General features: G+C 55.0%; 1 protein-coding gene across 7 annotated transcripts in view; it reads right to left on the bottom strand.

Annotated features, from left to right (window-relative positions):
* MACROD1 (mono-ADP ribosylhydrolase 1) overlaps positions 1-13,911 on the bottom strand; it is a 197,112-nt gene that overhangs the window by 42,594 nt on the left and 140,607 nt on the right. For all 7 annotated transcript variants that reach the window (XR_008312180.1, XR_008312181.1, XR_008312182.1 and 4 more), the window contains exon 4: positions 8,272-8,301. Coding sequence is in view for 4 of the 7 variants with exons in the window: in XM_053277725.1 (XP_053133700.1) it covers positions 8,272-8,301 (30 nt within the window). In the remaining 3 variants the exon portion in view is untranslated. The remainder of the gene's footprint in view (positions 1-8,271; positions 8,302-13,911) is intronic.

Here is a 13,911-nt window from a genome sequence, read left to right as displayed (position 1 = left end):
AAGCACTGTGAGCCCCTCCTGGGCGACTGCCCTGCCTGGCCATTGTCCCTGACCGTGCCATCGGCAGCCAGCGGGCTGCCTGCCTGGTGTGCGTGCATCCGCCACCGCTCTCTCTGCCGCCATGGGGGCTGCTCTGCTCTGCGCATCCCTCTTTGCACATCTTCCGAGGGAAGCAATTTTGGCTCCAGAAACACGAAGTCTCTCTCTTCTCTCTGCCCCCCCCCCCACCTCAAACCCCCAGGAAGGCACTGGAGCAGAAATGGCGGAGGAAAGGGACGATTCTCCCCGCGGGCCGCCGCTGAAAAAGCGGCCTCCTTGTGAAGTGGGAGAAAAAAGGGCAGGCCTCCCTTTCTGGCAGCGGAGACGCCAAGTCCCTCTGGGGAGCTTCAGACCTGAGCTGTGCATTTGCTGGCTTGTTTATGCCTCACTCCTGCTGCCAGGACAGAGAAAACAAACAGGAAATGCAGAATACAAAATATACACACACACGCGCACACGCACAGGCACAGGCACAGGCACAGGCAGCCAGGCAGAAGCATGCCTGCGGTCCCCTTCCATTTCAATGGGGGCTGGAAGACGGGGAGAATGAACTTGGCAGTGCAGAGGCACACAGACACACACTCCAGCAGGCAGAGAAGCCTGGCCCAGGCAGCCGGCCAGAGGGGGGCCCAAAAGCCACACGGCTCAGCCCCAGGATGTCCCCTCTCGGGAGAGCAAGGCACAGCAAGCGGGGAGAGCAAGGCATTGTCCTGCTCGCAAAGGCCCCAGCACAGGGTGTGTGTGTGTGTGTGTGTGTGTGTGGTCTGAACCACGGCACACATGCACACACCCCGGTGCAGTGGGATTCCTTTCCCAAGACCAGTCTACTGGCCGAGACAGAGGGCAGGTCTGCTGCCTCCCGCACACCGTCGGGGCCCCCTCTCTTTATCTGGAAGGCTCATGCCTCCCCTTTCCATCACACACACACACGGATCCCCCAGCCAGGCATCTGACAACAGCTAAGAATCCAAAGCCTCCTCCTCGGACCCTGAGAACTTGGACAATGGCGGATGGCTGGCCCATAAGCTGGAGGGCCAGGCTAGCTGTCATGGTTTGAGCAGCCATTGCCTGACCTGCCTCCTGTGCACCAGGCTCTCTGGAGACCCTCCGAGGTCTACAGGTCTGGGCGGCTTGCTGGGACCGTCACCTTCAAGGCTGAAGCCCGGCCCCCTCTGGGCTATTCCCAGGGCCCCTCCCTCCCTGAAGCTCTAGCTGGAAGAAAAGGGTGGGGGGCAGGCAGGTCTCCGTCCCCCCCACTCAGCTCCAGCCCCCTTGCTCCTGCCTTCCAGGGTTCTGGCTGATGGGTTCAAAGGTCCCGGGGCAACTGGCAGGTGTGGCTAGGCCCTTCTTCCGAGGGCGGCTGTCAGGGAAATGCCACTTTGTTCATTCTGAATATAATGAATCCACCTGGAAGCCACACCAGCAGGCTGTCCGTATGCAGGTGCTGCAATGACCGCCCCCACCCACCCCTTCAGGTGTGCTCCCCACAAAACCCCTGGCTAGAGATCTGGGGGTCTGGGCTCATGCCTGCCATGTACTCGGAGGTCTGTGCCCAAACGTCCCCGTGCGTCAGCCCACATCTGCAGCACCGGAGCGGGATGGGGAGGAGGAGGGGCGGGGAGGCTACTCCCTATCCTGGCAGCTCTCTGGGCTTTGCAGTCCTGAGATGCTACCGTCATGTGTCCAGTATTGGGCTGGAGCAACTGCCCCCCCCCGCCACTGCCGCCTTCCTCCCTTGACATCCGGCGCGAAGGGGGGGGAGCGGTGAGGAGGGGCCCCCTGGAAGCCTCTGCTATTGACACTTTGTTGTTTTCTTCATTAGCTCGGCTTGACAGAGATTTATGGGGGATTTTTGTGAAATAGCTGAGTTCCGAGGTCCAGCTTTTTAACGCCACGACGAGATTTATGGCACTTAGTGGTACGAGAGTGCATTAGCGGAAGGGCAGTGTTTCCACACCGCCAACCCCAACCCCCTCCCCGCTTTCTTCCTCTCTTTTTAATTTGATTGCAAAACAACTTTTAAAGGCAGGAAAATAAAATCCAAGGTAATGGGCTTAATTGTACTTCTGGACAAGGACATCTGGGGAGCGGCCCTGGAGGAGGGAAGAGGGACCAGGCTGGGCGAGTTGTGAGCATGAGCGTTTTCCAGCCAGACTCCAAGGCAGTTGGCCAAAGCAGCCAGGTGGATGGATGGAGTGGGGTGGAGAAGGGCTGGATTTCCCCCCCCCCCCCGATTCGGTGGGGGCGGGGTATGTTAGTCCCTTACACAAGGGCAAATTCATTTTTTTCAAAAAGGTGTCTGTTCAGGTGTTGAGCATTTGGGTTGTAGGTAGAGTGGCAGGCCAGAGAAATCTCCCCCATCATCCCCCAAATAAATAAGTGCATCTCTAATCTGCCCAGGACGAGCCCCTTCTTTAAGCAAATGACTCCCTGAAGTGTGCTCCCTTTAAGCCTCCTGCCATGATGTTCCCAGTCAGGGTAGCCGAGGGAGGATCATGTCCACAGGACACAGGCGAGGGTGATCTTTAAACATCTTCCTCCCTGAACCTCATGGGAACCTAGTGAGCAGGGGAGGCAAAGATGGAGGAACATGTGGCAGGCCATTTGTGCTAAGGGCGGCACCAGGAACCACTGGTCTGTCTTTTTAAAATAAAATTTAAAAACCCCACAAGTATTGGCCTAAATCTACGAATAGAACCTGTCTGAAATTTTTAGACCTGCTTTTGGGAGGGAAAACAGGTAGGCAAGGCAAATCTGTTCAGCCCTGCTGTGAATCCCTCGCAGACAGGACTATCAAGAAAGAAATGCATTATCCTTTGTATGGAATGGAATAAAGGGGGATATTAGAGGTTATGAGCTCTTTGGGCACAGGGAACCTATAAATAAAAGCATCAAAATAATAATAATGAATAGAGTGCTTGGAGGCCAGTGGGATCAAGACGCCATCAGAAGCTCGTGTTTGAGCTCGCCTCTTCCAGCAACCAAGTGCCCACTGAATGAACCCCTTTAGCGATTCATTGTACAAAACGATGAGGGGAAAGGTGGCCTCCTCACACTGTGCACAGTCACAAGAAGACGCACTCTCCGTGGGTCTTGCCCCTTTGGTTTGACCCCCAGTTGAGATGGTGGCGACTGTTTTGCTGTTGGGAACGCATCTTTAACTGCCACGGCCGTCCAGCTTTGCTTGGAAATTGTTCACCCTTGAGCTTTCCTGACCTCTCCCTCCAACAGAGGCGCTCTTACCCCTGGACTTTGGGGCCTCCATACCCCGTGGGGCCCCCCAAATCCTCTTTAGTCTGTCCTGGGTGGTGTGGTTTGTGCCCTCAAGAACCTACGTGTTAGAAAATGATGCTTAACTTGCAGTGGGTGGGTGGGGGCCTCCAAAGGCCTTTAGGTCCAGGCTCCAAAATGACCTAGGTGCACCTCTGCCCTCCAATTCTGCAAGCTTTTCCTTTGGAAAAACAGCAGCAGTAGCAAGATTATCCAGGCTCCTTTTGTTTCCAGGTGTGAGGCGAACATCTGGGTGCACACTTGCCTGCACAGATGTGTCCCAGCAGCCGCAGCAGCCTCTGCCTTTCACAAGAGCTATTTTTAGCCCCCTCCGGCAGTGGCAGCAGCAAAAAGCATCCCCAGTTGTCAAGAGGGCGACTCTCTGCAGCATCAATCTTAGCCGGGCTTTAAGTGAGTGCTGTCACTTCCCATTTAGGGGGAGATCTACGCATATCCTTCTGGAGATGTAGAAATTGATTTTGTTCTCCCTTTCTTCCTTTTTTAGTGCTGAGCTATTTTGCTGATTAGGAGGGGTTTTTAAAAAATACATTTCCCCGCCCCCTCTGGTGAGCTGAGTTTCTTTGGCTATTCAAGGCAAAAATAAAAGGACCGAAGGCTTTCAGCAAAAATTCTCTAATTGCAGGAACAATGCCCTCTGCCTTCTTCCTCCTCTGGCATGGGATGTATAGCTGAAGATGACCCACGGCTCAGTGAGAAAGCAGGCACTCTGCATGCAAGCTGCATTCAATTTCATGGAGCAGACCCAGGAGACTTTCCCAGGGTATATGCTGCGGCTGCCCCCTGGTTCCTTGTTTCCATTAAAATGTGTGCCCCGCTTTCCCCCTCCAAAATCAGAGGTGCTCAAAGTGGTTCAAACAATTAATATAATAATAATAAAAAGAATCCTACGACAATAAAATCAAACCAACCAATTCAGCAGCATGAAGAATGGCCCCCAAAGAGGGAAAGCAGAGAAAATACACCAGCGTTAGAAATGCCTGCTGAAACAGACACAATTCTAGATGCCAGCAGAGCATGGAAAATGAAGGAACTGATCTGACTTCATGTGGCAAGAGGTTCCACAGGGTGGGTGCCACTGCAGAAAACGCCTTGTTGTGCACTTACTGCCAACTGAACTTCAGAAAATGATAGAATACACTAGAGGGCCTTTCTTGATCATCTCTGAGTAGGGCGGACAGATTCATGACGTGTATTTTCAAATTTTAAAACTTGTTGTTTTAATTGTGGTTTTAGCCTAGACTTTTAACTTCTTGTTAACTGTAACTTTTTATTCTATATCGTATCTATTTTATTAATGTTGTAAGCTGCCCCGTGCAGCAGCGCACTGAAGGGGCGGGATATACATATTCATTATAAGAATAATTTGCACGGCAGGCCATTCAGTAGCTTGGTCCTAAGTCCTGTAGTGCTTTACAGGGGATGGCCAATATTTGCCAGGCACGGTCCCTATTGGCTAGTACCTGTCCCTGGAAAACGACTAGCCTGTCATTTGTGTGTGCATGGGGAAGATTTTGGCAAAGGCCTTTGCAGTGTTTGCTAAGAGCTGCCATTCTGGAGCTCTCTTCTCTTTTTCTCCCTTTCCTCTTGGGAGGTGAAGTTTAGCTCACTAGGTCAACCGCCTGGTCCAAGTCCTGGTTCTTTGACTGATTCCCTGCATATTTCTCTCGGACCATGAGGACTAAATCCTTTGAATCCTCGCCTTTCTCTCAGACTGCAAGGACTAGATTCTTAGGAGAAAAACAGACTCAAAGCAACCTCTAATTTCCGATCACACCTTTCCCAGTGTGGAAGAGGGCGCTTTGACCCTCCGTGCCTCCCCCCCTCTTTGCCCCACTTTGCTACTGGCACCTGCAACACCGGGACGCTGAGGAAGGGGCGGGGGTCGCCTTGATGGAGGCTGCAGCTTCAGCGCTATTTGCGAGCCGCAAGATCACAGGTTAATGGACGGGAGGATAAATCCCAGTGGGTTCTTGTTTATCAAGGCACGAAGACTGGCGACAGGTCCAGGACTTTAAAGGGGGGAAATAAAATGGGATCACTTTGGGTCAGGCATAAATAAGGGACCCATTAATGTTGGCAGTGATGCCGCTGGGAGGGGGGGACTCAGGAGGGGGCTTGTTTGTTTGCTTGACTCCTCCATTTCCCTGCAATTCCCGCTCCCTCCCCCGCCGGCTGGCTGGCTGGCTGGCTGGGTTTCCCTATTCCTGCCACCCGGCACTTTGATTTTGCCAAATCTTGGCGTAGGAGGAGGCCTGTACATACTCGCCGTGCCAGAGGTACGGATGCAGGAGCTGCCGAGGGGACCCTGCCTCTGAGGGATGCTGCGCTGAAGCCTAGAGCAGGCTTGGCCATTGGGGGCCGTTCCTTCTCCACCAAGTTTGGACTCCCCGGAGGCGGAGGCAGCTGCTTTAAACCTGCCATTGCCCCAACCGTCTGCTGGCGCAAGAAGAGAACCCCTCGCGGGCCACATCATGACAATAACTGCATTAACCCAACGATGGAAGGGTGCTGGGAGTCCAAAGCACCCACCCACAGAAGAGGTTCTGATGCCTCCCTCTCAGGGGAGGATGCCTGCCTGTTGCATCTCTGGATGAGTCACTCTGCTGAGCTTCCAAACAGAAGGCACAGCAGAACAGGAACTCCTGCAAAAGGACGAGCATCCAGGAGGGGTGGGGTGAATGCTTCTATCTGTAGACACTCTGGCCTACCACTGATGTTCACTGGCGGGGACCCTCTCAGCTGACATGGAATTCCCCCCCCCACACACACACACACTCCCAGTTTTAAAGCAAGCCTTTGTTTTGGGGTTTTTAAAAAAATCTCCCAGGGCATTGAATAATTGACGGAGTGTTCTTTGCCTGTTAACACCTGTCTTCTGCATTTGGTTCGATCCACCATTCTGTTATTTTTCTAATTGTGATCTCCGTGTGGATTTTTAAAAAGTGCATTTTCAATTTGATAAGCTGCCTTGTGGGAACACGGTTTGGAAAGGTATAAGAAAAGCTTGGCAGGCGGAAAGCGTGTGACAAAGTCATGGGTGTTTTGGAGCTCGGGAGCTCAGTCAGTTATCCATAGCATGTTACGGCGCATTCTGTACCGAGCAGGGTATCAGCCTCTCTGAAGAGCTTCCCCTTCAGACCATGGTTGGTTTGGTGTGGAATCTCTGAAGTGGGGCAAAGATGTTCCTTGCAAAATGTTGGCACAGCCCTGCTCTGCCAACATGGGGAGAGCGTTTTTCTTAGGGCCCGGATTGTGGCTGCAATGGCTCAGTTAAGTGAAGCTATCAGACGATGTGATGGGAGACAATCTGTATGTCTGAGAAAACTCAGGCTCCATTTGTGGTGTCTGAATTGAACCCATTTCAGTTTGGAGAGATATTCTTGGAAGTGTGTCTGTGTGTGTGTTCATGGCTGTCAAGGTCTCTTGGGTGTATGCGAAGGCCTTTTTCTTTCTCTGCGCAGTGAAATATTTAATCTAAAATGCACTTAGAAAAATAAACACATTTACCACGAAATAAAAGCAGAACCCCCCTGGCAGGATCAGCAGGTGCCCACAGCGGCCCTCTGCCCATCCCAGCAGTGATCCTGCACTGGCCGTGGGAAGGACCCTCTGAGCCCAGAGGAGGCTGCATTTTGCTCCCCAGGGGAAGGGCTGGGGAACCAGGGCAGGAACTGCGTGGGCTCCTCAACAGGGCGGAGAGAGACCAGCTGGGGCGTCTGGACAAGGCAGCTGCCAGGGCACGGAACTGTCCCCATCCTCCGTGTCCGTGCAGGATGCCAGCCGCAACCTGCAGCAAGGAGCAACTGCCCGGTGCCTGGAACGTCGCCAGCTGTCACCACCCAAGCGCGACCCCTTTTCAGCCACTGCTCCCCGCCTCGCCAGCGCCATGTCAGAAGCCGAGCGTCCACCTGCTCCCCGCGCAAGAAGACAGGGACTCTGGACGCTGACATGAGCCCTGGATCCCTGGGGACAGCGGCAGCTCCTCCTGGCTCCGGCTTCAGAGCTCAGAGTGTGCCGACAGCCGCCATTTTAAAAAGCAAATGAAGACACAGATAAGCCACGAAGTACAACCAGGAAGCAAGGGATATTCGAGCCACCAGCACAGTGAAGGTGGTGGCCTTGGATTTTAACGGAGGTGTCTGCCTACTGCCCCTGAAGGGGAGCGTTGGATGCCCCGGGGGTGCCTGAGCTGCAGAGGAGAGACTAGTGAGTGGGGCAGGCTGGCTACTGGGCACACGGGGTGGAGGCTGGGTCTGGCCCAGCAGAGCTCTTCTTAGGTGGAGACCATCAGCCCCACCGTACAGTGTGGGAAAGCAGAGAGGCGGCAAGTCCAGGTGTGGCCCCGCTGAAGGAAGTGCTTCCTTGCACGGCACATCCTGGACACAGGATGTGAGCCAGGACCTGGTCTGAAGAGCCACCATGCAAGAGCTAAGCAGGTCTGGGTCGGATCAGTGCTGCTGTGATCGGCGACCACCTGGGAAAGCGATTGCAACCTGGAGTTCTTCCACAGAACAAAAGGGCAAGAGACCAAGGGAAAGAACAGAATTTGAAAAGGGGCACGGAACTTCACTTCCCCATGATGGACTCTCTTCTTTTTAAGGAGACACATTCATGCTCTCTCAACAGCTATGTGCCATAATGACAGAATGGAGCCTCAGTATACCTTAGGGACCAAAGGACGGGGACAAATGGAAGGTGAAGGCCAAGGCACACCTTGCTTGCTTGTATTGGTTAGGGCCACCGTTGGGAGACTGAACCCTGGGCCAAACCCACCTTGGGCCCAAACCAGCAGACCTCCGCCCAGCCCACTTTCTCAGCAACCACTCTGTGCACCAATCAGCGGCTGCTTTCTGTCATCCTCTGCCTCCCATTCCTTTCCAAACCAGAGGAGATATTAATTCTGAAGCCGTGAAGAAAAAAGGTATCAATTAAGAGACTTACCACCGCCTCCGCCCAGCAGGGAACTGTTCGCTACAAAGAGAAGAGAGAGAAAGATGATGTTGTTAAATCGCTGATGGTTGGAAGCCCTTTTGAGTTCATTCACAAAATCCACACAGAGCCCTGCAGCTTGCCAGCCCCCAGGCAGGTCATGCCTGGGGGCGGGGGTGGGGTGGGTGGGTTATCATTTGAGGAGGGGGCTCCTCTCCACCCTGCTGTCTTCTGCTCCGGCTTTGTGCCTCTTGCTCCTCCTCATACAGTCATCAGAAGCTGCCGTCTACTGAGTCCAACAACCCTTGGTCCATCTCGCTCAGTGTTGTCTGCACAGGCCGGCAGCGGCTCTCTCGAGCCCCACCTGGAGATGCTGCCAAGGACCGAGCAGAGGCTCAGACGCCACGGAGCTACAGCTCTTTGCTTGCCCCTTTTCCATTGCCTTGGGAAACGTTCCAATTCAATCCCTTTCCCAGCTAGCACGCCGTATGCACTCTTGTGCCCAACACATTGTTAACTGACACCCAAATTCTGCATCCAGGGAAGACAAGCCCAAACCCACTGAGCCACTTTGCCCAGATCTGCACAACCTATTCGGGGCACTCAGGAGCGGTGGGAAGGGCAAAGGGAGATGGAGGGGGGCCTTGCCACAGAGGCTAGAGCACAGCAGGCTTTACCCGAGTTTGAAGTTAGTTGCCCCCAAAACCCGACACCAAAAGTGGATTTTTTTTAAAACCCCAGATATAAATTGGGCTACACTAACGTCCAATGAAAAACCCGAATTGTGTGTAGAGTGCTCCCCGAGAGCTCGCAGGGACTTTGGGGTCTGGCGGATACAGGATCCCAGCCCGCCCCCCGCCCCCCATTCTAGAGGAGATGCGAACTCAAAAAGCCCAGTCTGTGTCTTGGTGGAGAGGACAAAGGGACCTCAGACCGGGGTGTCTGGGAGGCAGATTTAGGAGCCTGGGGGATCAAAGCAGACGTTCCTCTAGCCTAGTATTTTGGACTATCCTGGAGGCCAGTTCCATTTTTCTGGCAAAGCCCCACAAGTGGGGCACGAAAGCTACGGCCCTCCTGTGTCGGTTGTTCCTGACATCTGGAACTCTAAAGTATACTGAGGCAGAACATGGAGGTTCAGTGTGTGCACGGCTGCCTTGCGTGTTTCGTACAGAAGAGCGGGACCTGTACCCCTTGGCAGATAACGAAAGCGGCCGCTAGACCGCCCTTCCCTTCTCTGTGACTCTATCCCTGTGACTTGGGGATCCCGATCTGGTGGCAGTGGGTCTTGCATCCTCTTGCAGCTTGATTTAAGCCCTGGGTCGGATGCCTCCCTATTCTCTGGCCTGGAAGGGACTCCTCTCCATACACCTAGCTGGAGGGTACACTTCCTTGCGCTGTGGTGGGGTGAGGGCGGAGGACCCGCCAAGCGCCAGCCGCCCAACAGCTTGAAGACGGCAGCACCTCCTCCCTGCTCTCCCTGAGCGCTGGGAAGAAATGCAATCCCAGACTTCATTCATGCCCTAGCAGTTTGCTGAAGGTTTAGCACCTGTTACCGAGGAGTTGCCTTGGCAACGGAGCATCCTGTACTACTGCTGTCACCTCGGAAACACCCACTGTGGAGTCGGTCCCATATGCCCTGGGAGGAGCCCGGCCAGGAGCAGCGCACATTGCTGGGACGTGGGGGGCACAGTGGGGAGGGGGCCCGGGGGAGGGCTTCATGTCAGTCTGCACAGACTGCGCACACACAGAGGCAGGCAGCATCTGATGTGGGGAGAGGGAATGTCCAGCGAGGAGAAGGCCAAAGAGGGGCTTCTTCCCGCACAGAGGGTTCCTCTTGGGCTTATGGGGCTTCCTCTGCAACCAAAACACCCAACATTTGCTTGGATTTCAAATCAGGACCGGTCAGGCTGTCGCAGAGTAAAGCCAACACCGATAATGCCCAGAGCAATTAGGGGAGGGGGAGATAATTGGGTGTGTGTGTGTGACTTGCCAACCCCCACCCACCTACCCACCCATCTTGCCCTGCAAGGCGCAGCGGCCTCAGAATGCTGTTTGTGTCCCAGGGTGCTCTTGGCATCCAAAGTCGTGCACACCTTGGTGTATTTTCTCACCCTGGGGTAAACCATTTTCCCATTCTTTCTTTCTTTGTTTTTTAATGCCACAAATCCCCACTGCACCTATTGTATGGGGGGCAGTGGGAGAAGTGCAGGCCCCCTGGGCAGCAAGGCCTCTTTCAACCCAACTTTAAAAATCAAAATCCACCCTGTCACCTGCCTCCAGCATTGCTGAAGGAGCAGGCCCCCAAGACCACCTTTGGGCCCACAGCCTTCGTGTGATGGCGCTGGAGCGGTTCTCAGGGCCCACCTGGGAGGTTGGGGGGGTGGGGGGTGGGGGTGGAGGGCAGCTTGTTGAGGCACCTCTGGAACCGGGGCCCAGCCCTGGATAGCGTTCTGTGCATCCACCTTTCACGTAGCCACGTCCACTCCAGCAAGCAGGGGGCCGACTGATTCCATGTTGATCCCCCCACCCCAGGGAAATTGCAGTGGGGAGGGATTCCTGTTTGGGCCTCGCAAAATGGAGTTGTCAGAATCTGAGCGGAGCTGTCAGCGCCACACAAGAGGACGCCACGCCATCTTTCTCCCTCTCCCAGCCGCACTGCCTCTCCCCGGGTCAGCGTCTGACCCCAACGTCAGACATTCCGACAGCCCGTCTCTCCACGGACGCCTCTGCTTCCACCGGCTCCTGTCAATCACCCCGGCAAACGCTTAATCCGCCAGTTCCCTGAGCGGGCTCTGATCGAGTCGTGAAGCTAATTGAGGTTGTCAGTCTTTCCCCAGTCCGACGACGGCCAGGTGAACGACGACGGCGCGGAAAACCTGTCGCATTTCAGTGTGAGCTGGAGAGCGGCTTCCAAAAGGAACATCTTTGGGTTCACTTCTGGCCGCATTGGGTTGGGAAGAGGATCCCGTTAGAAAGCAGGAGGGCTTCTACTCCAAGGGTCGTCTCTTCCCTGACTTAGCATAAGATACAGACATTACCGCCCAGGCAAGCAAGGGCTGTCTGCTCTGATGGAAGCGATGCCTGGAGAGATTACACACACACACACACACACACACACACACACACACACAGCCAGCCCTTTTCGAATATCAAGCCATGAAAACTGCCAGGCTCCCTGTCAAGAGACTGACGCAGATTCCTGAAGACCCCAGTCCAGTCCTGGAAGGTTGGCAACCTGAAAGCAACCCTACAAAGACTGAAACCAACTCTGGAGATTGGAAGGGCTTGATCTGGTGCAAACTCTTGCGGGGTGGGGATCTCCAGGAACAGCTTCCGTCAGAGTTAGAAGCCCTGAGCGTCACCTGGAGATTCATACCCATGTGGTGGTTGGACATGGTTGGGAGCAGGGGCTGGACTAGAGGTACTTTGGTCTGATCCAGGGGGACTCTGCTTAGCAGGTAGGAAGGTTATGACCATTCCCTCTTCTTTGTTCCTAGCATCTGATAATGAGAGGTATACTTCCCCAAGACATGAAGCTTCCACTTAACTTTCAGAGTTCATAGCACTCACTCAAACTATTCTCCTCCCTGAATTTGCCTGATACTTTTTTTAAAAAGCCATCGCAGCCAGTGGCCACTGCAGCTTCTTGTGGCAATGAGTTCCACAAGCTGTGTTACCCTAGCTCTTTGGGATCCCATATCTTTGGACTTGTTTGAGGCATTCAGGCACTCTAAGAACTGCAGAAATTGCATTCTGGCAGGTAGGAGAGGGCGAGTGCGCACACAGAACCTGTTAGGGGGCTGTACGGTTGGGTTGGGTGTGCATTTATGAGCAGGGACATTAAGTGGGTGGGTGGGTGGATGCATGCGCAACAGCGAGGGCCTGTGGGTTCGCACCGAGATGCGAGCCGGCCTGTTCGGTGTCTGCCCCGATCAAGAAAACCACCTGGGACAAACTGAAAGGTGTGCCACAGAAATACGTGGAGACTAAATGGGATTGGACAGGCAGAACAGCAGCAGAGCCATGTGTGAGACCCCTGGGAAGGCAGGCTGCAGAGAGCGAGCGAGATTGAACAGATCGGAAGAGATGGCCAGGGAGGGAGGCAGAAGCCAGGAGCGGAGGGAGAGAGCGAGAGAGAGGCAGGCAGGCAGGCAGGCAGGTGGATGGCTGAGCCCAGGTAGAAAGAGCCCAGGGATTTACTTCTTCGCCCCTTTGTCCAACCAGCGTCTACCAGCCTTTCCTGACCGAAGTCGTCCTAGGGCAACGGCTGCTGTTCTAGCCCAGGCGGCTCAGAGCAGCAGACGGGCTCCCCCACCCTGCCTGCCATCCTCACAACAACCCTGTGAAGTGGTTTCGCCCAAGAGGAAGGGAGGGGGCAGACCCAGGCTTGCCCAGGGAGCTCTGCAGCTGTGGAAGGATTCGGGCCCGGCTCTCCCTGACCGGCACGCCCGACCCTCTCGCTGCCGCCCTTTCATGCAAGCACGGGGGGCGGGGGGGGGGCGAAATCCTTGTTTCCCTTTCCCCGCTTGTACGGCCTGCCTGGGGAAGAGTTCCCTTTGAAAGGGCACAATAATTGGTCAGCGATCGATTGCCGGATAATAAACTCCACCAAGCCCTGCCGCCTGCGTGACTGACCGGCCCTTCTCTCCCGGCGACTCCACAAGGCAACCCAGAGGGCGTCTCATCCGCTCGGGTTTTCTTCTTTCCCCTCCGCAACCGACCCCCCTCCGCCCTCTCCCTTCTCTCTCCCTCTGACAGTCCTGCACTTGGGGAATAATTAATTCCGCCGCCTGAAAGCACGGGGCGGGGGGGGGCTGCTTTATTTGCCAGGTTAATATGAGGAGCTAATTAAGGCAGAGCCCGCTACTCCCAACCTTCAAAGGGAGAGGCGCCCGGCGTGGGGGGATAAGCCAGCCACCCCAGCAGAGGGCTGCAGGCAGACACACAGAGCCATGCACCCCCATCTCTGTGGGGCCTTTGGGGCAGCTCCAGCCCCTTCTTCCCAAGCGCTCCTCCTGACTGCCAGGGCCCACTTCCTATGCTCTCGCCGTTCATTAAAGCCGCTGCAGATGAGCTGGCAGCGGGCAGGAAACGGAGCCATGCCAACCCAGCCTGGCGCTGAATCGCAGGTTGGGAAGGCGCCATGCCTCCTGCCCATTTGGGCATCAGGGCCCTCTCCAAGCCCATCCCGGAGGAGGGTTTTTGCCTCTTCTGTGCACATTCTCGAGAGGGGAGGGGTCCCTTCCACTGGTCCTGGGCTGCTGCCAGAGCTCAAGGCAGATGACCGGGTGGCGGCGCCGAATTGGATGCCAGGATCTGACAGGGCCCTGAGCCTGAACTGGACTGGGGCTCCTAGGAACAGCCGAAGCTGCTTTCGTCGGAGTCGGGTCTTTGGTCCGCCGAGATCCAGGCTGCCGACACTAAGCGAGGATTGATTGCTTTGATGGACTGAAAAGTCTCCTATCCTACCTCACAAGGCAGCTTACAAACAGTGCTAATGCCACAGGGGAACACGGACAAAGACTCAGAGGATCCTAATCCTCCAGACCGTATAGATCCCCCATGTATGCCACCCTGGGCTTCTTGGAGGGACGGGAGGAGAAGGAGTTCACAATATTCTATCCTGTTCCTGGAACTAAAACACCTCCTGCT

The sequence above is a fragment of the Hemicordylus capensis genome, chromosome 14 (assembly GCF_027244095.1).
Source record: "Hemicordylus capensis ecotype Gifberg chromosome 14, rHemCap1.1.pri, whole genome shotgun sequence".
Lineage (NCBI taxonomy): Eukaryota > Metazoa > Chordata > Lepidosauria > Squamata > Cordylidae > Hemicordylus > Hemicordylus capensis.
This window is presented reverse-complemented; position numbering and strand designations above follow the sequence as displayed.